The sequence below is a fragment of the Cololabis saira genome, chromosome 6, assembly GCF_033807715.1.
Source record: "Cololabis saira isolate AMF1-May2022 chromosome 6, fColSai1.1, whole genome shotgun sequence".
Classification (NCBI taxonomy): domain Eukaryota; kingdom Metazoa; phylum Chordata; class Actinopteri; order Beloniformes; family Belonidae; genus Cololabis; species Cololabis saira.
Genome location: NC_084592.1, coordinates 44,335,890 through 44,361,515, shown reverse-complemented (window position 1 = coordinate 44,361,515; position 25,626 = coordinate 44,335,890). Strand labels below are relative to the sequence as shown.

At 36.7% G+C, this 25,626-nt stretch overlaps 1 protein-coding gene across 1 annotated transcript in view; it reads left to right on the top strand.

The window, feature by feature from the left end:
- dnah10 (dynein axonemal heavy chain 10) overlaps window positions 1-25,626 on the top strand; it is a 92,442-nt gene that overhangs the window by 1,601 nt on the left and 65,215 nt on the right. The window contains 25 exon segments of the mRNA XM_061722965.1: window positions 4,073-4,188; window positions 4,326-4,500; window positions 5,048-5,205; window positions 6,989-7,219; window positions 7,374-7,564; window positions 9,043-9,241; window positions 12,284-12,469; window positions 12,616-12,786; window positions 15,107-15,283; window positions 15,385-15,528; window positions 15,652-15,818; window positions 15,905-16,056; window positions 17,609-17,773; window positions 17,867-18,074; window positions 18,670-18,826; window positions 18,931-19,410; window positions 19,499-19,657; window positions 21,072-21,188; window positions 21,300-21,402; window positions 21,498-21,676; window positions 22,423-22,634; window positions 23,573-23,729; window positions 24,170-24,403; window positions 24,484-24,606; window positions 24,697-24,930. Coding sequence (XP_061578949.1) covers window positions 4,073-4,188; window positions 4,326-4,500; window positions 5,048-5,205; window positions 6,989-7,219; window positions 7,374-7,564; window positions 9,043-9,241; window positions 12,284-12,469; window positions 12,616-12,786; window positions 15,107-15,283; window positions 15,385-15,528; window positions 15,652-15,818; window positions 15,905-16,056; window positions 17,609-17,773; window positions 17,867-18,074; window positions 18,670-18,826; window positions 18,931-19,410; window positions 19,499-19,657; window positions 21,072-21,188; window positions 21,300-21,402; window positions 21,498-21,676; window positions 22,423-22,634; window positions 23,573-23,729; window positions 24,170-24,403; window positions 24,484-24,606; window positions 24,697-24,930 — 4,595 coding nt within the window.

The window sequence follows — 25,626 nt, the reverse complement described above, 5'->3', positions numbered from 1 at the left end:
TTATTTCAATAATTCAACTAGAATATGGTGTAAAAGTTAATTTATTTCAATAATTCAACTAGAATATGGTGTAAAAGTTAATTTATTTCAATAATTCAACTAGAATATGGTATAAAAGTTAACTTATTTCAATAATTCAACTAGAATATGGTGTAAAAGTTAACTTATTTCAATAATTCAACTAGAATATGGTGTAAAAGTTAACTTATTTCAATAATTCAACTAGAATATGGTGTAAAAGTTAATTTATTTCAATAATTCATATAGAATATGGTGTAAAAGTTATCTTATTTAAATAATTCAACTAGAATATGGTGTAAAAGTTAATTTATTTCAATAATTCATACAGAATATGTTGTAAAAGTTAATTTATTTCAATAACTCAACTAGAATATGGTGTAAACGTTAATTTATTTCAATAATTCAACTAGAATATGGTGTAAAAGTTAATTTATTTCAATAATTCTACTTAAAAGGTGAAACTAATATATTACCTAGTCTTATTACATACAAAGCAAGATATGTTAAGCCTTTATTTGTTATAATTTTGATGATGGAATTGTTTATTGATTTCATAAAATACTCTCAAATGTATTTTTTATTTGGGGTTTTCATAAACTGTGAGCCATAATCATCAAAATTATAACAAATAAAGGTTTGAAATATCTCACTTTGAATGTAGTGGGAAATAATATGTTTGTTTCACCTTTAGTTGAATTTACTACGAATGAAGTTTTGCAATATATTCAAATTTTCCGACCTTCACCTGTATATTATGACATCAATAAATAAGAGCATAATATGTGTCTGTATTGGTTCAATACGGAACGCAACTTTTAATTCCCAATTGCTCCAATCAGAATGCAACTCGCATGCCAATGTAACACCACATGTTAACTATCACCATTTCCATCATATATGGCCTGTCTGAGGACTACATGCAAAACTATTACAGCATATGACTAAACAATCAAACAGGCTGAATGAGCTGATGAAGGTAGGGAACAGCACACTCACTCAAATGCAATCCTTTTTATTTTATTATTATTATTATTTTCATGCATTTTTATTATATAATTGGTCACTGCTGTACCTGTTTGCTCCTCTTCCAGCAAATATATAGAGAAAATAAAATATGACATATGGTCCAGTTAGTCATTAGATTTGGTTCCCCCTCCCCCTGGTGCCCCTGGACGCTCGCCCGGTTCAGTACAGGTATACGGTTAATCCGGCCTAGACTAAACCCTAAAGCTAAGGTTTAGAAAAACTATCTTTCAACGTTATGTAGGGCTGGGCGATATATATCGAGATTTTAATATCGATATATTTTCAAATGCAACATGGTACGAGACAATATCGTTTATATCGATATAGCTTTTTTTATGATTTTGATATAGCTTATTTTGTGACAAATTGACTTGAATGTTTTATTTGAGATTTGCACAAATGTTTTGTTATTTTGCACAACTGTCAACCTCAGTGGAAAAGTCTGCCTGTTACTGTCTACATTGTATTAATTGCACAGTGTATTTTAATTTAATTGTTATGCAGGAAAGGGATATTTGTTTTATTTTATTCAAGAAGCATTTTTAATCTATATATGTAGGCAGTTTCTTTTTATTTCATTTGTTTTATACATTTTGATATTGTGCAGACCCCTGTTAATAAAGGAACCTGTGTGACATTTGGCACGAGGCTTTGTATTAAAACTGACTGTTTTTTTAAGGGTTTGCCTCAGAAAAAAATGAAGCTAACAGAGATGCTAACAGAGATGCTAATAGAGATGCTATGCTATAATGCTTTGGGGGAAACCCCAATTATGTCACAGAAAAAATATCGATATATATCGAGTATCGCCATTCAGCTAGAAAATAATGAGATATGACTTTTGGTCCATATTGCCCAGCCCTAACGTTATGCAGAATCCTTAAATGTCTGGGAACTAAAAACTTTGTCCTGGAGTTGTATCTTAGTCTTTACACAACTTTCCTAGTTAATTGTATTTTGATATAGAACTATAAGAGAATATTTTGACAGTTTCCTTATAGTTTATTGAATATAATTATAGATGTTCGTTGTAAATGCATAAAGGCATAATTTGTCACACACATTGACAGTTATATAGACACACATGCGCACACAAACACGCACCAAGAACCCATGCTTATCCTATCACACAAGTACACTAAGAAACAAATCAAACCCAGTAACGCACATGAACTAACACTCAACACGTAGTGACAACAACCACGTTTGAACACTAGTGTATTTTTCATGAATTACCAATACCTGTATACACTGTTACAAATATTGTGCTTGATCTACTTAAAAAATTAAGGCAACTTTTTGCATGAGATTATTATGTAGATCAAGAAAGACTAGTCTTTGTATAAACTACTTAATGTTTTGTATGTAAATAATACATTTTGCAAGTACAGTCAACTTAATTGTGTTAAGTTGACTTTATTTATCAAAATTAAGTTGACTTTACTTGCAAATGAATTTTGTACATATTAAAAATTAAGTAGTTTATACAAAGACTAGTCTTTCTTGATCTACATAAAAATCTCATGCGAAAAAGTTGCCTTCATTTTTTAAAGTTGATCAAGCCAGATATTTTTTACTGTGGTTTCTACTTAAACAAATAAAGCATGTTTCATCTAAATGTTGGTCAATCTGCCCAATAAATTAAAATTGTTAAAGGAAAAGTAAATACAACAAGATCATTGCTTGTTGTTTGTGTGTAAATGAAAAGATTACTGGGATTACATAAATACTGCTGGTTAAGGAAAAATGCACAATGTCTTGTTTATTGAACAAATGCAGATTAAGTTCAAAACTAGATGTATTCATGTAAAGCAACAAACTTAATTTTTAATTGTTAATATCACAGATTTAAATATGTTATATTTACATGCGCTTAGATTTATTTTTTTCAGTGTACTAAATGATACGTTTCTATAATAGAAAGGGGGAAGGAACATGACCTTTCTGACCAGGAGTCCAGGATGCAAAGTGGAGCAGGGATTTCCTCTGGCTCACCCAAGACAAATGAGGAGAGCCCTACAAACGTAAGGATGTCACATTTATTAATGTCACATTTGTGGAGAAGCTAGAGATGGCCCAAATGTGATGTGTCATTTGTGGCTTGGTGTTTTCAGAGGACTGAACATAAAGTGGTCTCCCACGTGAAGCTTCATGTAGCAATTGACTTCACCCCAGAGAGGTTTTTGAAATCTCGGACCTTCTACTTTACAAGAAATAGGAAGGGTAAGGTGGCTGTCATTATCAGTATCATTACAATTATTCTTAAGGCCCCGTTTACACATAGACGGGTATTTACAAAAACGGATATTTCCCCCTCTACGTTTTGAGAAATTCCATCGTTTACACGAGATCGTTTTCAAAATCTCTTCATTTACACAAATCCGCATGAATACGCTGTTAACGTCATGCTAGCCAATTAGAATCCTGGAAAAAACATCAACAAATGACACGTGTAACTTCCAGTTAAGGCTGATTTATGGTTCTGCGTTACACCAACGCAGAGCGACGCGACGCACACCGTACGGCGCGCATCGCCGCGTACCCTACGCCGTAGGCTCTGCGTCGATTTAACGCGGTACCATAATTCAGGCTTTACTTCCAGGACGGAACGAGAGTCTTTGGTTTGGAGTGACAGAGAAGTGGAGTTACTTTTAAGTGTGACTTTAGAATATAAAACAGGTAAAATACAAGAAAATATTGACGGTGGCCAAACTAATTGTAAACACAGGTCGCACTCATGACGCTGGTGACGTTTCTGTTGCATAATGTGACGTTCTGAAGCCTAAATCTCCGTTTTCCTCTGTTTAGACGCAAACGTGAAAACAGAGTTTTTGAAAATCTCCACTTTGGCCGGAGTTTTGGGAAATGATCGTTTTTGGAGACTTTGAGCTTCGTTTTCGTGTAAACGAACGGCCAAAACGCATTAAAACGCCTCCGTTTTTGCTCCGTGTAAACGGGGCCTAAGTCTATACCAAATAAATACACATTCATTCATTGAGACTTTTTTTTGGTTTGTTTTAAATAGAGACTGTTGTTAAACCAAAGGATATGAAAGAGGCCAGTGTCCTAATGCCCAGGCTACTTGAAATGGGTTTTCATTGTGACCACCCCCTTCAGGTGCTGAAGAACAAACTTGTCCATGTAAGCTCAAAAACATAAAATATAACAATTTTTCAAACTATCATTAGTAATCCTAACAGCAAAAGGAAATGTGTAAAAATAAGCCTTGAACAGGATAACTGATAAAGTGTGCATATTTTTGTCGTATCTATTGTCAGCATTATATACCACTGCTCACTGCACGTCAAATGAGAGAAACTGGAGCAAGTGGTGCTGGTGATGGCGGTGGTACGGTGAAGCCAAGTGTGAAATTCAAGCGTGATACCTTGCTCAACCTGACACACAAGTTTTTGGCACAAGTCGATTCATCTCTTCGACAACTTCAAGTTCAAGGTTGGTTTTATTTAATTTAACTGTATTAAGCAGGGGATATTGATATATATACAGTGACAAGTAATCAGCATTGACTTGCCTTCCAAATTTCTTCTCTTATGTTTGAAGCATGTGGAGCTTGGAGCTACAGGACTGTCTCAGAAAATTAGAATATTGTGATAAAGTTCTTTATTTTCTGTAATGCAATTAAAAACAGTTTAAGATTAAGATTCCCAGAATATTCACATTTTTTGAGATAGGATATTTGAGTTTTCTTAAACTGTAAACCATAATCAGCAATATTAGAATAATAAAAGGCTTGCAATATTTCAGTTGATTTGTAATGAATCCAGAATGTATGACATTTTTGCATTACAGAAAATAAAGGACTTTATCACAATATTCAAATTTTCTGAGACAGTCCTGTATATTATTTCTGCCATTTGATGACCATTATCTTTGTTAAAAGTGTCCTCTTGGATTTTTCATTTGAGGAAAAAGCAAGTGATAGTGTTTGTTATAGTCTCACGACAAAACATTCAAACTAAATTCAGGTTCTCTGTCCTAGATGAGATTTCACTCCACATCCCTGAGCTTGACCTGGAGCCAGATGTGGATCTACTAGTTTCTGATCCAGACATGGTGGAGCAGCTGGAGCTCTGTGTGGTGAAGTGGCAGACTCAGATGACCATTGCTCTTGAAGAGCAGCAAAACAAAATCCCACAGGTTTGGACCCTGTCCTACATTATCTCTTTTAAAGGAGCATGAGGCTCCTTTTAAGAAATGAGACTCTCTAGCGCCACCCTTCGCCACGACGGCCGTCAGGGGTACTGCAACCAACAGCGAAGCCGGCACGGGAGAACGGGGAGAATGCGCATGCAGCGTCATGTGACGTCACATCCGCAGGACAGCGCGGGAAATTCGGCCCCACAATTGCAGCACATTTTGCAGCACACCGCCTGTTCAAGGCAACGGAGAGATACACTAGAGGGCTCATTCTTTTTGATTTGGAACGCTTCATCTGATATTATTACTAGAAAATTTAAAACGTATACACATTTTTTTCATAAATCCTGCCTCATGCTCCTTTAATTAGGGGGTAAAAAAAAAAAATCGAAACAAAAACTGCAAATCTCAAATTTTCTTAAACTTTTATGTCTTTGCAGGCAATGTGAAACAAAATATATTTAGTATTTTTCTCATCGACTTAATTAGATATTTTCAATATCCATCAAATTAAGCATTTCAGATCCTCAACTGGGTTTTATGTGATGGGCGAAGAAGAAATTGAGTCAATTTTCCAAGTTCACACATTAATTTAGACTATGTCAGATTGCAGCCTAAATTCAGTTTTTTAGGCATATTTGATCAAAAATCTGTCTTTCTGACTCTTTACGTTATATATTTAAAGTGATCAGGTCATATCTGCGTCCATGCTGATAATCCTATAGTCCACATTGTTGCAATAGTGACCTATGTATACAGAGCTGCAATGAAAATGCAGGATAGTGAAGTGGTTGTGCTATGGTTGCAAATGACAGTGTGAAGCCAATACAAGAAACAACTAGAGACAATGAGGAGGTTATCGTGTACCGTATTTATATCAGCATATGTTCACAGAAAGTTTGTCAGAACAGAGCAAACTCAGTCATTTTATTACTTGCAATTATACATAAAGGTACATGACTGAAGTATTAACAGTACCCCTTACAGTACGTGAAGGTTAAATACGTTTAGAGAAGAGAGCATATATTGTATTGCAGAGGTGTCAAGTAACGAAGTACAAATACTTCGTTACCTTACTTAAGTAGAAATTTTGGTTATCTATACTTCACTGGAGTAATTATTTTTCAGACGACTTTTTACTTTTACTCCTTACATTTTCACGCAATTATCTGTACTTTTTACTCCTTATATTTTAAAAACAGCCTTGTTACTCTATTACATTTCGGCCTTTAAAAAAAAAACTATCCAATTAAATTGCTCCGTCCGGATAGAGTGAATTTGGTTGTGGTTGTTTCAGATGTTCTTGTCCAGTTTTGTTCTTACATCCGTTCCCTCAGATTCCTGCAACTAAACTTGGATGTACATTCCAATAAAGGTTAGGATAAATGATAACATGCCTCTGAAGTTTGCCTTTTTGCACCATTACAATACTTATAGGCAACTAGTCATCATATCTCCTGCTCTCTGAAACACATGTTAATGCTCAATAGTACACATATATGCTTCTTTAATATATTTACATTATACTAAGATGCATTCATTTTCAATGGCTTTTGTCCTTAATGGCTTTTTTCCCCCTTACATTACTTTTACTTTTATACTTTAAGTAGTTTTGAAACCAGTACTTTTATACTTTTACTTGAGTAAAAAACTTGAGTTGATACTTCAACTTCTACAGGAGTATTTTTAAACTCTAGTATCTATACTTCTACCTGAGTAATGAATGTGAATACTGAAGACACCTCTGCTGTATTGTACATTTTGTGACCAATATTTCTTGCAGGCACCAGGGCCTATGGCTGAGATAGCACTTTGGCAGGAGCGTGCGTCTGTCCTCAGCACTTTAATGGATCAACTCAAGAAACCTGTGGTACACAAGATCTTGGCGGTGATGTCCAAAATAAATGCAGGAATTGTTGACACCCATGAAAAAGTGGTTTCTGAACTAACAGAATACCATTTGGAGGTAGAAGATAATTTGTGCTTCCTCAAGACACTGGAAAGACACTTAATGGTAAACTGCTTTTTTTTTTTATGCATAGTCTTTGCAATAACTGATTCTGTTTTATGAACACAGTGGCCATCAATAGGTGATTGTTGCTAAAAATAGATTTTGATTGTGATATAATTTCCTTCGCTTTTGTAAATGTTTCCTCCGTGTGTTGTAGAATCTAGCTTCTGAAGAAACTTATTCTGCAATCTGTGAAAACATCCCTCCTCTGATGGACAGTTTGCATCTTGTATGGATAATGTCTGCCCACTATAATACAAATGAAAGGATGGTGCCACTGATGGAGCGTATCGCCTGGCAGCTGTGTGAGCGTGTGGGTCCCACAATTAATGTCCACACATTATTCAAGTAAGAATGGATTATTTGAAGTGTATGGTATATATCAGGGGTCGGCAACCCAAAATGTTGAAAGAGCCGTATTGGACCAAAAACACAAAAAACAAATATGTCTGGAGCCGCAAAAAATGAAAAGTCTTGTATAAGCCTTAGAATGAAGACAACACAGGCTGCGTGTATCTAAATTAGTTAGAACTTGGGGGAGATTTTTTTTCATTATGTGCTTCGAGAAAAAAGTTGAAATGTTGAGAAAAAAGTTGAAATGTCGAGAAAAAAGTTGAAATGTCGAGAAAAAAGTTGAAATGTCGAGAAAAAAGTTGAAATGTCAAGGAAATAGTCAAAATTTCGTGAAAAAAGTCGAAATGACGAGAAAAAAGTCGAAATGTCGATAAAAAAAGTTGAAATGTCGAGAAAAAAGTTGAAATGTCAAGGAAATAGTCAAAATTTAGTGAAAAAAGTCGAAATGACGAGAAAAAAGTCGAAATGTCGATAAAAAAAGTTGAAATGTCGAGAAAAAAGTTGAAATGTCAAGGAAATAGTCAAAATTTCGTGAAAAAAGTCGAAATGACGAGAAAAAAGTCGAAATGTCGAGAAAAAAGTAGAAATGTCGAGGATTTTTTTTTTTTTGCTTTGGGTTTTTTTTTTTTTTTTTTTCTCCCCCTTTTTATTCATCTATTTTTTAATTCATACTGTTTAGCTTTAATACTTAAATATTACTTATATATAAGAATATAATAATTTTCGTGTATTTGTCATTGTTTTGTGTGGATTTTTTGTTCTGTTCTTAATCCAAAAAAAAGGAGGTAGACTGTATATCTTTTTTTGTTTATTCCTGTTCAACTGTGCCTTACCCCCTAATAAAAATATCAAAACAAAGAAATGTCGAGGAAATAGTCAAAATTTCGTGAAAAAAGTCAAAATGTTGAGAAAAAGTCGAAATGTCGAGAAAAAAGTCGAAATGTCAAGGAAATAGTCAAAATTTCGTGAAAAAAGTCGAAATGACGAGAAAAAAGTCGAAATGTAAAAAAAAAGTCAAAATTTAGAGAAAAAAGTCGAAATGTCGAGATTAAAAAGGAAAGGAAAAAGGAAGAAAAAAAAGGAAAAAAAGAAGAAAAAAAAGAAAAACAGAAAAAAGAAAAGAAACAAGAAAAAAAGGGAAAAAAAGAGGGAAAAAAAGGAAAAAAAAGAAAAAGAGAAAAAAAGAAGAAAAAAAAGAAGAGAAAAAAAGAAGAAAAAAAAGAAAAAAAAAAGGTCAAACTTTTTTGAAAAAGCTCCAGGAGCCACTAGGGCAGCACTAAAGAGCCGCATGCGGCTCTGGAGCCGCGGGTTGCCGACCCCTGGTATATATCCAGTTAGAATTCATCAATAGTATGTAATACTAATATACTGTAGTTTAATGATATAATTATAGTTGTCTAGTCATGATCATTTATTTAAATTGGATTTTTGGTGGTTTGATTATAACTAACAAAATGCTGTGCCTTGAACAGAGAAGAGAGGGAACTGGGCAAATCCAAGATGCAAGGGGCTAAGCAGCTTCTGGACCAGTGGAAATTATCATACGGTGAAAACCGTGCTGAAATTGAAAAATCAGGAAGAGCTCCACGCTGGGAATTTGATCGCAAAAGGTTGTTTGAGAGGACTGATCACATGGCCTCTGTCTGCGGGGACCTGTGCAATGTTTTTCAGGTTAGTGTACATGTGCTTGGCCAAAAAAACAAATGTCTAAAAGTCACATAGACTAAATACACACTTTAGGCTAACACACTTTAATGCTGATTATTTAAACAATGGCACATTTGTCATCCAGAGTTGAGAATTTTTTTGGAAATATCTTTTATTGATGATGGGAAAGCCAGAACACAGCATTGTCTTCTCTTGCACATCACACAAATTCTCAACAGGGTAAAGATCTAGACTCTATCAATCCATGTCTGAAAATCATGTCTCGTGCTATCAGGAATGATCAGGTTGTCACAATTTAAGCTTGGTGAATCCTGGCATTACCTTGGATTAAACCTGTGCCATCAGGGAACAAAAACATCTATTGATGGAAAAAAAAACCTGGTTATTCAATGTCAAGAATATGTCCACATGACGAGTCCATCCCCTCTGCTCTGTAGACCGAATGATCTCCTTCCGTGGTGCTTCTAACCAATGTAGTGTTTACTGAGCTATACACGAATCCAGCAAATCCCAGAAGTCGAGTGGCCGCCATTACTGCGGTGGCGGCTCCGCTCCTCCGCTCACGGCCAGGCTCTCTTAATGTATTTTTATCATCGGAAAACTTCTGTCCCGTCGCGTGCATTTGTTTTGATAGCGAATAAAGACGGGACGGATTTTCAAAACTACTTTTCTGTTTCACCAAGTGAACAGACGGAACGCAAACAAAAGTTGTTAAACTGCTGGAAAGGAACTGGAATTTACCGGGATACCTTAAACAAGGGAGCCAGGGAGCGGTATATGGAGAAAATAATGATTATTAACGGTTTGGGTTCATATGAAGAGTTGAGCTCCTCGTCGGAGCTGCACTCTTTATAGGATTTACTGCCGCAGTTCTTCACAACCCACGTCTTACTACCTTATTTAGGAGTGTTTGGCAGCTGCTTTGGTAAATGTTTGACTCGCCATGTGTTTCAATAAATTTGTATAATAGTACAACATACAGTACATGTTTTGTATCCCTCTTACTTCTCTTTTCTTTTTTTTTGACTGCTATATTATGCTGAAGAGGCTCCAAGGCTTGAGCAATATTTTAGTTTTCCTCGTGAGATAATTTTTTTCCTCTGCAGCTACAAATAGAGTTAATATTTTTTCCTCAACAAACTAGTTTTATCTGAAGATTGGGGTTATGTATGTATGTATTCTGTATCATCCGGAGCTGAGATAGTTCTGCCCTTCAATTAGAGACCTGTAATTGCGTTTTTTTTGGTCATCGGACGCCAGGCGATCAATAAAATATTCTTGGATACCTAAAATAAAACAAAACATAAACAGGTGTTGTTGTTGTTGTTTTTTTTTATCACGTAGCCTTTCCATAATGATTAAATGTTGCGCTGCTAGCTTTTTTAACGTCAGCACACGTAACGTATGCTATATTACAGTGTTTAATCATATACTCCCTTATCTCCCTATTCCTCTATTCTTTCCTGCTTATCGCTCAAACAAATCATTATTTATAAATTAACATCAGCATTAATTTAAGATACCTTCATTAGTTATGGGAGGCCACTCTCTAACATCATCAATCCAGCTATTCATGATGCTGTGTAGAGGTTACAATAACAGCGGTGCTGTGGCAGATTGACACCTGCCACCGCAGCAATGGCGGCACACACAAACCGTTCGCCGGATTAGTGTATAGTGACGCTGGGGGGGTTTAGATTGGGGGGTGGGGTTTAGCACACAGCTCTGTATGGCACAGCACTCACCCCATTGTACGAACAAACTTTATTCATTACTCCCCCTGTTACGCAACACTGCCGCAACATTTATCAATAGCGCCATCTATGTGCTGGCTGTATCAGTACACTGTGTGGAGCTGAGCATGAGGGTGGTGGACAAGTGGGGGCCGAGCTTGACTGTTCCTTTACCTCCCTCTAAAAGTCTTGTTTAGCCTCCCTTACGCCCACTTTCAGGTTGGCTCTGGCAATAGAGTATCAGTTGTTGTCTGCAGACCCCAATGCTGTGTTACAAGTCCCAATGTTTTTTTTTGACCCTGTCATGTTTGTTCACAGTGTCACAGGATCCACACAGGCAATGACCGCATTTCCATGCAGTCAATAACCCTTTTAAAACCCGATTATTGGCAATAACCCTAATTTGCACTGCAGTGTAAACACCAATAACCCCTTCGAATAACCCGAATTTGCTCTTTTCAGGTTTTTAAAAACCTGAATATGACCCCTGGGTTACTCCTTTTAAAACCCGAATATTCGTTCATGTAAACGCCAAACAGAATATCCCCATCACACGGAACATTAATCTGTTTTCTGCGCATGCTCTGTTCACAAGGAATCCTGGTCTTTTGAGTCCAGGGAGTTCTTATAAACACGGAGAAACACAAGACCAGGAGGAGACTAATCACTTCATAAATGTAATGAAGGATATGAACATTTCTGTATTTGTAGACGAAGAAAGTACCGGGATAGCGAGATTTAAAAGAAGGTGGGCGAAAAGTTGCGCGAAGCAGCATTTGTTTTGAATTTGGATACAGGAAGAAGAAGTAGAAATGACGGGAATTGCATCATCACGTTCCCCGTGCGTCGCTCGTCTGATGGAGATATCCCAAATGATTAATCACCATGTAAACAGGGATAACCCTGTTTGCTCACACATGTAAACGGAATATTCCGAATGTTATAACATTCGGGTTATTACATGCAATAACCCGAATTTTGACTGCATGTAAACGTAGTCAATGATATAACACGCACCAGTTAGCATGTATTCCACCACGTTACGGTGGTTGATGATGGATCACCGCTATTCCTCCAGATTTAAATAATGCATTGGACGGTTAACGCTACATCTTTTCCACAACCACAGGACTTGTCTACATAACACTATTGTTATAGCCACTATTGTTTTTTTCTATTAACAATAGAAAGGTATGTATTGCACCACTCACGTGACTGGAAAAAATTACCAACCACTTACACAAAAACTGAACTGGTGAAAAGCATTTAAAGGGTCATTATTTTGAAAGGATCATGGATCTGTGTTGTGCAGGCTTTGGAGGAATTTTACAACTTCTTCTCTAGACCAGAGCTGAAGAGTGCCACAAACAACTCTGAACTTCTTACAAAAGTGAATGGTTTGGTTTTACCTTTTGAAAAGATCACTTTTAACCCTTTCATCAATACTGAGAAGAAGAACTGGCAAAAGATAATGCAAGACTTTGACAGTACAGTGAGGGTGAGTTTAAGAGGTCTATAATGGTTGTGTCAATTCACTATTATAATTAAATGTAATTCTGTTCCATATTAATTATGTAATGGTTGAAGGCTGCTTTTTTTGTTGAACTGATTCTTTTTTTATTATTTTTCTTTTTCTGTTTTCAGGCTATTGAGGAAGAAACCATCAGCTTCATTGATCTTTCTTTTAAGACACTGGACTCTTCAGTCGCTGGCTTTAACATGCTACTGAATTTAAAAGAAATCCCTTCCAGAGAAGCCATCCAAAAACATTTGATGACAAAGTTTGATGACATCCTGGCCCAGTACAGTACAGAGGTACTATACTGTGTAAATTACAGATTTCTGGTATTTTATATTGCTTTATAGGAAACATGCCATAGTTTTCACAAGTTGAGAAATGTCCCACGGTTTGGATATGTCGATACAATTCACCGGCTCCCCTTTCAACCATGTCTTTACAGTCCAGTTCCTGGTATAGTATAGAGGTGGAACAAGCCATTTAACTCTCCTCCACTTTTCTGGGCAGTGTCCCACTTTTGAAAGCTGTCCTACAACATTACACTACCATGCAAATTTATTTTGCTTACAGTACTCTCAGGAAATACCATCATGGCCATATAGGAAACAATGCAGTATATAATCTGAGAGTTTACGCAGTAAATCAAGCTCATACTACTACTTTATGAATTACTAAAAATGATTAGAAATGTTATTTTCAAGCACTTAAATTTCCCCTATCCGCATCTCAGCTATGAAGAGTTCAGTGATGCATTGAACTGGCCTAAGATGGAAAAACACCACATCCCAAATACGTACTAACCAGTTTGCTTCAAACTCGCATCATAATTCTTTCTTCAGATATGGCTCGATATTACGACGGAGTATTAGGGCCAAACTAAGGCAAAAAAAAAGGAAATTACGAGAATAAAGTCGTAAAATTACGAGAATAAAGTCGTAATATTTTGAGAATAAAGTCGTAATATTACGAGAATAAAGTCATAATATTAAATATATTATAAATATATAAATATAACTTCACAAAATGCTCAATATTCCTCATTTTTACACAGGGAGAAGAGTTCTCATAAATTATATTCTCATAATATTACGACTTTATTCTCATAATGTTACGACTTTATTCTCGTAATTTTACGACTTTATTCTCGCAATGTTACGACTTTATTCTCGTAATATTACGACTTTATTCTCGTAATGTTACGACTTCTCGTAATATTAAGACTTCATTCTCGTAATATTACGACTTTATTCTCGTAATATTACGACTTTAATCTCATAATATAACGACTTTATTCTCATAATACGACTTTATTCTATTACGACTTTATTCTCGCAACATTATGACTTTATTCTTGTAATTTCCAATTTTTTTTGTCTTAGTTTGGCCCTAATACTCCGTCGTACGATATATCCCAGCACTTACTAGGAATTTTCTTTTATGAAATAGTGTCTTCTGATGCCGCCTACAGAAAACACAGAAGGGTAATCTTAATTTACAATTTCAACAGGAAATAAACTTAAATAATACCATTAACAAGTCACATTTTCTAGTCAGGGTATAAAACATTAGACAAACTTCTGGTGGAATATTATGTACTCATTTCTTTCCTAGTAAATTAAAATGTAAAGATTCCTTTTGACAATTTTCTGTTACCGGCAAATAAAGCAAGAGCAAAATAATTTTGACGTTTTGCTTATGAGGCACAGTTAATCCAGCGTGAAGTTGAATTTGGGGAGCCATGAAGAAGAAGAGGCTGGATAACGATTCCTATCTAGATTCCAAATAATCTAAACTGTTAGCTGAATTAGATGTTTTCAGATTTACTCCAAATTTATACTCTCTCTTTTTATCCATTGATAATTAGTATTTGCATAATGAAAATAATCTGATCATAGTGGGTCTTAGTGTTCGGCAAATTGAACCTCAGGTGAATAACATGCAAATTTTTTAATCATGCCATTATTTATAAAGTCAACAAGAAAACAAATTCAGAGGAAACATTTAAAATGGCCTCATTCAGTTTATAAATATTAAGTACTGTATTTTCTGGACTATAAGCCGCTACTTTTTTCACAGGTTTTCAACCGTGCAGCTTATACAAAGGTGCAGCTATTCTGTGGATTTTTCTTCCACCACTCGGGGCGCTCTAACCGGAATTAGAATCAAAACTAAGACAAAATAAATGCAAAGAAGAATACGCTACTTCTTCTTTAGCAGATAGAAGTAGGTTGAAGCAGATTTCACACAAATAAATAGATAAATAAATACCAGTTATTTTCTCTTGGTTCTGTCCCGTTTTAATCAGCAAAGTTGCTGCCGTGTTAAAAGAAAGGATCTATTTAGGTACAAACATGTACATCATTTACAGTTCAAAATCCTTCTGTACATCTAGTAAATATCTAATCTAACAACATAAATATCTACGGCTTGCATATCTTTTTTTTTTTTTTAAATAGAGCGGATGCGGCTTATATGCAGGTGCAGCTTATAGTCCAGAAAATACAGTACATTTTTTATTGTTCATTCCACGTAGCTTCTTGAGTGGTTTGTTGTAAGGATTTTGAACAGTTATACTTAGATTTCCACAAGCACAAGCCTTTTTGTTTTTGGTTGAAGTTGGACACGATAAACGAAATCTTTGAAGCCCAGAAGGACAATCCGCCATTGAAGGAGTATGAACCGCCGGTGGCCGGAGCCATCGGATGGACTAAGTCTCTTTTCCATCACATCAAACAAACCATTGTTCCTGTCCTGGACGTACCGGAGGTGATTGAGAGTGAACATCACAAAGAGGTGAGTTATATTAGTGTTGCCCTGCTGAGTATAAACATTCAACTTTTTCACACATGTGTAGAACCAGAAGCTCTTTTATAACATTTACTGTATTTTAACAGATCAGTGACAAGTATGTGCAAATTGCACTCAAGTTCAAAGAATATATGACAAACAGGCACGAGGGTTGGCAAAAATTGGTAGAAAGCCATTTGCCATTGCTTCTGAAGAAAACCGTGTTGACTACCAGTGAAAACCGAGGGACGGTATGGATCACTGATCATTTCCTGTGTTCATTACCTGTGTATTGCTTTGGAAAATACAGATACAGTAACTATTTTCTCTCTCTCAAATACCTTTAAACATGTTATTTTTTGTAATTCTTTAAGGCTGCCCCACTGACTGAAATAAGCCAAAAACAAGATGTGAGATACAGAGTAAACGTCCCTCATGTACTACATGAAATGATTTCCGAGACAAATCAGCTCATGTTACTGGGTTACTCTGTACCTGATCACACCCAAAGTTTGGCTCTGCAAAAAGACCTATTGACCAGGTGATGATAGTCTCTAACGCAGTGCCGAATGTTAAAATTGCCATTTGGCAATATTCCTCTCTTCACCTACGTCTACTTGGTTTTAGGCACATACAGAGTCTGAACAAACTTCTCTGCCGTTACCACTCTGTGATGGACAGCCTGAGTGAGATGCATCTTGTTATGTTGGCACAGCAAATAGAAGAAGTCCAAGAGCTGTTGAATTTCGGATGCGAAAGAATCACCTGGAGTTGCTCAAGTAGGTTTCTGCTCCTACAGCGGCTGAGAAATCTGTCACATGATATGTGTAGGGATGTCCCGATACCATTTTTTTCACACCGAGTACGAGTATTTTAATTTGGGTACTCGCCGATACCGAGTACCGATCCGATACTTCCACCACAAAAATAACTAGGCTAAAAATGTAATGAAAAATGCAATGAATTGGAAGACAGGTTGTATTTGCAACAGAAAATCAATTTTAAACAAAACTCAGCCGGCCGGTCTTTCCTCCGCGCTTTAGTCTCATCGCAGGAACATCAACTGAGCATGTGCGGTGCTTCCCCTGAAGCCGTCCGTGTGAAACAACATAAACAATCAAATAGAATTTAAAAAACAGGCTAAATGAAATGATGTTACACACTCTTGTACAGTAGGTGGCGGTATGCACCTTATAGTTGCTTGCGATCCGCCAATAACAGCCTGTCCTAACTGCATGCGAGCGTCCGACTGTCGCGTCGCTCTGCGTGGCATCGGACGCGCTCTGTCCACACTGAACGCGTTATCGGCCCCACGTTCTACCATGTTCTTTTGATTGACAGCTGAGACTCCCTTTTAAAAGGCTGATTTATGGTTCCGCGTTACACCAACGCAGACCCTACGCCGTAGGGTACTCGGCGTACCATAAATCAGCCTTTATTCACCCGCCTGTGCGCTCCTGAAAGAAACTCCTAAAATTACTCCTAAAAGAGTAAAGAGACAAGTAAAAGATGGGTGATTACTTGTAATCTTCCTACGTTTGTACTTTCTAAACAGAAAACAAGCTTATTATTCGGTGGAATAAGTGGGGAAAAAACCGAACGGTGACGCAATCAAACAGCGAACAGCGTGGAGTGACCGGCGTGTGGTGTTAATGCAGCAAACATGTCAGCATGTCAGATCATTACTGGGATGTGGGGAAAAAGCAGAGGACACGAGAAATCCGGCAGGATCCGGCACAAATTAAGCCCTAATAAGATTAAAATAAGATTCTTATTATATATTATCTTATCAGAACCTTCCAGCTCCCTGGCGATCTCCCTCCAGCAGCTGCCACTTTATTGAGGTTTCCTGTTTCCTACAGCGCTTAAAATTTTTTTCAACTTTCAACCGGCTTTCAACGCGAGCGACAGGAAGAAAATAGAACCAGGGCGTGCGACAAAAGTCCAGCTCAAAACGGCGCGCCGCATCGCGCCGCGTCGCTCGCAACCAGTATAGACAGTGCAATAAAAAATAAAGCAATGGAACTGTTTTTGACGCTCGCTCGCGTGGCATGCAGTGTGGACACGGTGTAAAACAGAAGAAGAAGAAGAACATAAACAATCCCATTGTTACAGTCCGGTTATAGAGAGTGGTGCCCGTGAGTGAGACTGGCAGTGCCGTTTCTGGCAAGATAGTGACAATTAATGTAAGCAGGGTGTCAGCAGTGTGGACATATTTCAAAATAAGGGATCGGTATCGGGGCATCCCTAGATATGTGTACACATGTGCTTTGATGATGAATGTAAGATAGTCTTGGCGATTAAATTATAAGCTATGTGTTTGGTTTTTAGCGATATTGGACTTCGTCAACCGAGCCGCCCAGGCTGTATCTGAGTTTGAGTCAGTGGTCCATCTCATGAAGAACATTGAGACTGATGTCGATTCCAAGTTGCAGTCCATCCTGATGACCAACTTACTGAATTTTCCAGTACCAGATAAATCAAATGAATTACCAGGTAAAATCTTTTGAGAGATTATTATTCATTGGATGTGAACATTTTTACGATGCAGGAATATCGCTATTGATGTAACTGAATGTTTTGGTCAAGATGTCAAGGTGTTCTGTGAGCACATTGAGCGAGAGCGGGTCAAGACCGTAGCTTCGCTGCGTCGAAAGTATACTGACATCGGCAACCTCATCACTAAGACGGAACATTTTATCCTGAGAACCAGCAGTGGGAAAGCCAAATCTATGGCATCTTACTATATGTTCTGGGAACGCAAGGTGCTAGACTGTCTTGTTAAGATGGTCCTAAGGTAAGTACATTATCTTCATGTTTTTTGCAGCATTTTGTGAGCAATATTAGTCAATGAGTACCGTATTTTCTGGACTATAAGCTGCACCTGCATATAAGCCGCATCCGCTCTATTTAAAAAAAAAAAAAAGATATGCAAGCCGTAGATATTTATGTTGTTAGATTAGATATTTACTACATGTACAGAAGGATTTTGAACTGTAAATGATGTACATGTTTGTACCTAAATAGATCCTTTCTTTTAACACGGCAGCAACTTTGCTGATTAAAACGGGACAGAACCAAGAGAAAATAACCGGTATTTATTTATCTACCGGTATTTATCTGTTTGAAATCTGCTTCTACCTACTTCTATCTGCTAAAGAAGAAGTAGCGTATTCTTCTTTGCATTTATTTTGTCTTAGTTTTGACTCTAATTCCGGTTAGAGCGCCCCGAGCGGTGGAAGAAAAATCCACAGAATAGCTGCACCTTTGTATAAGCTGCATGGTTCAAAACCTATGAAAAAAGTAGTGGCTTATAGTCCAGACAATATGGTATTTGTAGTACAGTAATAGGCTGAAACATAGTAATATGCCTTGTGTTTACTTTCATTAAGGAACATTCATGCATTCAACATGGCGCTGATGGGAAATACTCCTCTTTTCCAAGTTTTAGTCATCCTGTCTGCCCCTAAGATTGTGTTGCAGCCGAGAAGTAATGAAATCTTCAATCTGATTATGCAGTGCATCAGAAACTGTATAGAGAGTACCGAGGTGAGATCCACACACATGTTTTATTTATAGCGTAAATTTTAAAAATACATTATAATCTACTACTGAACCTGTGGCCTGATTATGGTAATATTTTTCCGGTTAAGCAATTTCCACGTTGGATGCATGGGACTTGCGTTGAATGCCCCTCTCAGTGCGTGGACGGTGAAGATGAGACGGTGACATTTACCTTCTTAAATGAATTGCGGCCGCACCCACAGATACGTGAAAGTACCTCAGTGGTGTCTGAGAACGTTAAAAGGCTGCTCCTTTCTGTGGATCAGTACCTTCACCACTGGAAACGCTATCAACGTCTTTGGGAATTAAACAAAACGATTGTCACTGAAAAATTTGCTTCAAAGCAACCGTCCTTTGTCATGTATGATGAAAGACTGCAGATGCTTAGTAACATCAATCAAGATGTGCTGAAAGAGTCTCTGTGCAAGACCGAGCACATTATCCTGCTGAACTTGGCGCCGCTGGCGTGCACGGTTCAGGAGATTGCAGAGTCCTGGATCAGTTCACTATGCGTCTTACTTAACAAGCCCGCCAAAGAGGAGCTCTTCAACTTGAGGGATGAAGTCACGGTACCGATCATTACTCATGGTTTTTTTTTACTTCAATTAAAAGTTTGTTTTCCGTATGTGATTTTTGTTATGATCTTTTAAAAAACAGCAACTCTCCAAGAGGGTGAAGGAGAGCCCTGACGATTTTGAAAAGCTGAAATCTGTCATCAGTACCATCTCAGACATCAGGGACATGTCCATAGATGTTGAACTGAGAATCATTGACATCCAGGAGAGATACAGAACACTGACCATGTACAAAGCAGAGGTATTGTGCAAGTTTAGGCCCCGTTTACACGGAGCAAAAACGGAGGCATTTTCATGCGTTTTGGCCGTTCGTTTACACGAAAACGAAGCTCAAAGTCACCAAAAACCATCATTTCCCAAAAGTCCGGCCAAAGCGGAGATTTTCAAAAACTCTGTTTTCACGTTTGCGTCTAAACAGAGGAAAACGGAGATTTAGGCTTCAGAACGTGACATTATGCAACAGAAACGTCACCAGCGTCATTTGTGCGACCTGTGTTTACAATTAGTTTGGCCACCGTCAATATTTTCTTGTATTTTACCTGTTTTATGTTCTAAAGTCACACTTAAAAGTAACTCCACTTCTCTGTCACTCCGTCTTGGAAGTAACTGGCAGTCCAGGCTGATTTATGGTTCCGCGTTACACCAACGCAGAGCCGACGGCGTAGGGTACGTGGCGACGCACATCGTACGTAGGCTACGCATGGATGTATTATAGAACTGGATCGGAGACAAAAAATGGCCGCCCATTCATTTCAATGCATTCTGCTCAGCCAGCGCATAAGCCAAAAAAATCTCTGACTTCTGGGTTTACTTCCGCATACAGCGGCCCATAGAGCATGCGCAGTTGAGTCACCTCCCATGATGCTCTGGGGCCTCCCATCATGCCCCGGGGCAATGAGGCGAGTATTAATATAATATGTATTAATATAATATCTTAATTAATGTATATTATTACATGTATAGCATTACATATATTATTAATGTATTAATATAATATAATTACATAATATATATTAATATAAAACATCCGTGGAATGCACGGACACAGCTGTGACGTCACGCCCAGAAAGAGACTTTTCTTTGACTTTTCTGGCCGTTATAAAACATTTTTGACGGATATAAAGTCCATGACTTAAAAATATAGAATACAAAGATTAGTAATTGCCGGGGATTACAGCTGGAGGTGTCCTGTGAACAGTTTTAGAGGCTTCTCTTTTACTATTGCGGTCTATGGGAAAAAAGCTTTCTGGGCCGCATGGGATTTTTGGTTGCAGTACCGCGGTTGGCCACTGGAAAAAATCGGCGCGCCTTCTGAGTGCCAGACCCGGGGACTGAGGCTACGCCGTCGATTTAACGCGGAACCATAAATCCGGCTTCACACGTGATTCACTCTGATTGGCTAGCATGACTTTACACTTCTCGTTACACTGCCCCCTGCAGGTTTGGATGCTCATAGCACCTTAACAGCATATTTATGCGGGTTCGTGTAAACAAAGAGATTTTGAAAACGATCTTGTGTAAACGATGGAATTTTTCAAAACGCAGAGGGAGAAATATCCGTTTTTGTAAATACCCGGCTATGTGTAAACGGGGCCTTGGATTTTTATCTCTTAAGAATTTAATTGTATTCAGCTGATAACCTTGATACACTCTAGATTGGAGAGGATGAACTGGAGCTGATGGGCAATATCAGCCAGATGTGGAGTGACCTTTGTACAGATTCTAAACAAGTGGATGAAAGTCTGACAGATGTGAAAAAATCATATTCTCTGGTAAGAGATGAAAGCTCCAAATAACTTGTGTGAAAAAGACATAAAAAATAATAGCATTTCAGAAATGTACATTAACAGTCCATTAAGTGTTTTTTATTTTTTATTTTAAAGATGATAAAGGAGAAGATCGAAGACTTAAAGCAAGTTTTGCGCATTTTTGCTGAAAGCTTCGACATGCATGGCCATGGGGCAGTGGGGGATGATTTGGAGAAAGGTGATCAGATCTGTAGTAAGCCTGTCACTAGTAGTTCATAGAATGGTAATGTGAAATGTTGAATGTGTTTGGTTTTTCTTTTTTTTTTTTTACAGGTCTGGACATAATGGGACAATATGAAGCAGACTTTGCCAATATCGTGAGAGAACAGCAGGAGCTCACTAATGCTGAGAGGCTGTTAGACCTACCAGTCACCACATACCCAGAGTTAACCAGGATTCACAAAGAAATGAATAGTTTGAGACAAATATATGATGTATACAGAGCCCAAAAGGTGGGATTTATTTATTTTATTTTTATTTATTTATTTATTTCAGATCCCCATTAGTTGCTGCCTCAGCAGCCACTATTCTTCCTGGGGTCCAACAATACAAATATACATTTCTATAAAACTTTTACAGTACAATATAAAATGTTAGTTAAACAGAATAAAACAAAGTAGATAACAAGTACAAAGAACAACAACTAAAAAGAAAAACAAGACAAAAAAACAAAAACAAATAAAAACTAAAGATAATAATAAGCAGAAAACAATAAAAAAAGAAAATGAATTTTCCTAAATGAAAAAAACGAAAATGAAAAAAAAAACAAAAAAACAACCAAAAACAGATATATTAAAGATAAATTCAAGTACAACTAAAGATAAATAAGTGCATACTAAATGAGGCAAATACAAAAACAAAAACAAAAAAAACTAAAGATAATAATAAGCAGAAAACAATAAAAAAAGAAAATGAATTTTCCTAAATGAAAAAACGAAAATGAAAAAAAAAAAAAAATAACAACCAAAAACAGATAGTTTAAAGATAAATCCAAGTACAACTAAAGATAAATAAGTGCATACTAAATGAGGCAAATACAAAAACAAAAACAAAAAAAAAACGTATTTCAATAGAAGAAAAATTAAAAATAGTGAAAACGTTTTGGTTTTGGTTGTCAGTCAAGACTTGCTTGTCAGCATGCATTACTCAAACCTAGAACTTGTCAAATATTTAATTGTCTCATCCTTACATTTTTCAGGATGCAAAGTCCAAATGGTCTCAGACTTTGTGGGTGGATTTAGATATCCAAGTGCTGCAGGAGGGAATAGACGGCTTCATCAAAAGCTTGAGGAAACTGCCCAAAGATGTGAGGTCCTTGCCTGTGGCCCTTTTTCTAAGTGGACGCATGAAAGAGTTCAGAGAATCTCTGCCTCTCCTGATGGATCTGAAGAACGAGGCCTTGCAAGACCGGTCGGTCTCAAATTCATCACAGATTCAAACATCAAAAACAAAATGCAAATTGAGTTTTTTTTTTTTTTTTTTAAACATTAAAGTTTCATCTATGTTAAACTGCTCAAAAATACACATCAGGGGCCGGATTCACAAAACATCCTTAAGAAAAAAAATCTTCTTAAGTGTCATTTTTTTCTCAAGTTCAGTCTAAAGAAGAAAATAGAGAAGAAGTCATATTCTCCAAAAAAGTTCTTAAGTATTTTCTCAACTTTCTTCTTAAGAAAAAACTTAAGAATAAATGGTATTCTTGAAATAAAAGTTCTCAAATTTTTTCTTGACTTTTTTCTTAACTTTAAGACAACCTTGACCTGTCTTAAAATTTCTTCTGTGAAAAGGTAAGACTCTAAAATCACCTTTTTCAACACATTTTAGACAAGTTTAGACTAGTAGGTCATAGTTTGAGGATATAATTTGTAATTAATTACACAAAGAGCCTGTTAACTGTTTGTTAGCATGTTAGTTAGCGTGGTAGTTAATTATTATTAATTTTCCCCAGTAGTATTTTTTTTCGCACATTAATCTCATCCACCATAACCCTGAAAAGTTCCTGCATCTCTTTTTCTCCTTCTCCATGTTTAGTGAGTGACTGACGGTTAAGACCAAACTGCCTGTATAAATGTTGTTTGTTGGCGCGTGCAATGACATATTTTAAGAAGTTCTTAAGTAGGTAAAATAAGAAATTCGTAAGAAATGACAGTTCTTAAGACGGTTCTTAAGAAAATATTGAGGAATTGCACTTAAGAACTTTCTTATGAACTTCTTAATTTTAGATCTTAAGACATTTCTTAAGATCGTTCTTAAGAACATATTGGTGAATCTGGCCCCTGATCAGGATTTTTTGAATGTTTTTCATGATGTGTTCAACAAAATTAGAGAAACCAGTTTCTACATTTCAGGCACTGGCAGGCGTTAATGGAAAGAACAGGTTCTAGCTTTCAGATGAACACTACTTACTTCACTCTGGAGAACGTGTTTGCTATGGAGCTGCACAGACATGCAAATGTCATTGGCGACATTGTCACTTCTGCTGTCAAAGAGCTGGGCATTGAGAAGGCAAGCTTCCCTCTTTATTTATAAATCCTTATTAATTAAATACCTCAGAATGGATAAAGGATCATGTATATGTACAGGACTGTCTCAGAAAATTAGAATGTTGTGATAAAGTTCTTTATTTTCTGTAATGCAATTAAAAAAAACAAAAATGTCATACATTCTGGATTCATTACAAATCAACTGAAATATTGCAAGCCTTTTATTATTTTAATATTGCGGATTATGGCTTACAGTTTAAGATTAAGATTCCCAGAATATTCAAATTTTTTGAGATAGGATATTTGAGTTTTCTTAAGCTGTAAGCCATGATCAGCAATATTAAAATAATAAAAGGCTTGCAATATTTCAGTTGATTTGGATATGGATAAAGGATCACGTATACTGTATGTATGTTCCCTGTGGAGTTACCCATGACTAAATAACCCTGCATGTGCTTCCAGGGCGTGAAGGCAGTGGCACAAACCTGGGAAAACATGAAGTTCAGTGTGCAGCCTTACGTGAAAGGCAGCCAGAAACATGGATCTGTTTTGGGAGCCATGGATGAAGTTCTGCTTAACGTGGACAATGACATCATGAACCTGCAGAGCATGGCTGGCAGCCGTTTCGTTGGGCCTTTCCTTGCTGCAATACAGCAATGGGAGAAAGATCTGTCTCTGATCAGTGAGACGGTAGAGGTCAGTGGAAGCCACGGAAATTTACAAAAAAGTGTATCAGATCCATAAAACCACTTTTAAATAAAATGATTTATCCACAGATGTGGTTGCTTGTTCAACGAAAATGGATGTACTTGGAGAGCATTTTCACTGACGAAGACATTCACTCACAGTTACCTGAGGATGCAAAGAAGTTTGATAACATCAGCAATACGTTTAATGGAGTATGTTTTGCCAGAATATTTGCCCGATAAAAGCACAGTGCATAGTCACTGTATTTTTTAAATGCTATAATCTTAATCCTTATCTTTTAGATAATGATGGATACAGTGAAGGGCCCGAGCATTAAGCGGTGCTGCCTGGTTCCTGGCCGGCTAGCAAGCCTGCAGGCCTTGAGTAACGGTCTTGAAAACTGTCAGAAGAGTCTCAATGAATACCTGGACTCCAAGCGAAATGTCTTTCCTCGCTTCTTCTTCATTTCCGATGATGAGCTGCTCAGTATTTTGGGGAACAGTGACCCTGCTTGTGTCCAGGAACATATGATAAAGGTAAAGACTAGATAAAAAAAAAACAAAAAAAAAACGTATGTACCGTATTTTCCGCACTATAAGGCGCACCGCATTATAAGGCGCACTAAATATATGGTAAAATACCGTACTATAGTGGTCGGGGTTGAGTTACGTATCTACCTGATGGAGCTGCTACAGGAAATGCTACAAAATCCTACAGCAAATGCAAAAAGAAAAAAAAACAAGAAGAAAAGTACCGTATGTCAAACTTTAACGTTTTTTTTTTTTTTTTTTTTAAAGAAAGGAAAAACAGAAAATAAAGGAAAAATAAAAAGTCATTCCGTTTAAAATTTAGATATAGATAAAAACAATAATTATTCATACATTTTATAACATCAACTAATTCAAACAATGTATAGTTATCATAGTTTTCACCAATAACCATTTTTTACATGTTTCTCCATGTACAGTAGATTATATTACACAATAAACATTTTTTTTAAAGGGTTCGACAGAATACCCAGTTTTATATTTTACCACACACACAACAAACAAACAAACAAAAAAAAAACGAATGAAATAAATAAGGACACAAAACTTAACATAACAAACACCCCAAAACACACACACTGCAAAATACGTAATTATAAACAGGTCCCAAAATAAGTACCAATTCGATTCCTGACGTTTTTAGCGCCGTTACTTCAGCGACACCAACTACATTACCCACAATCC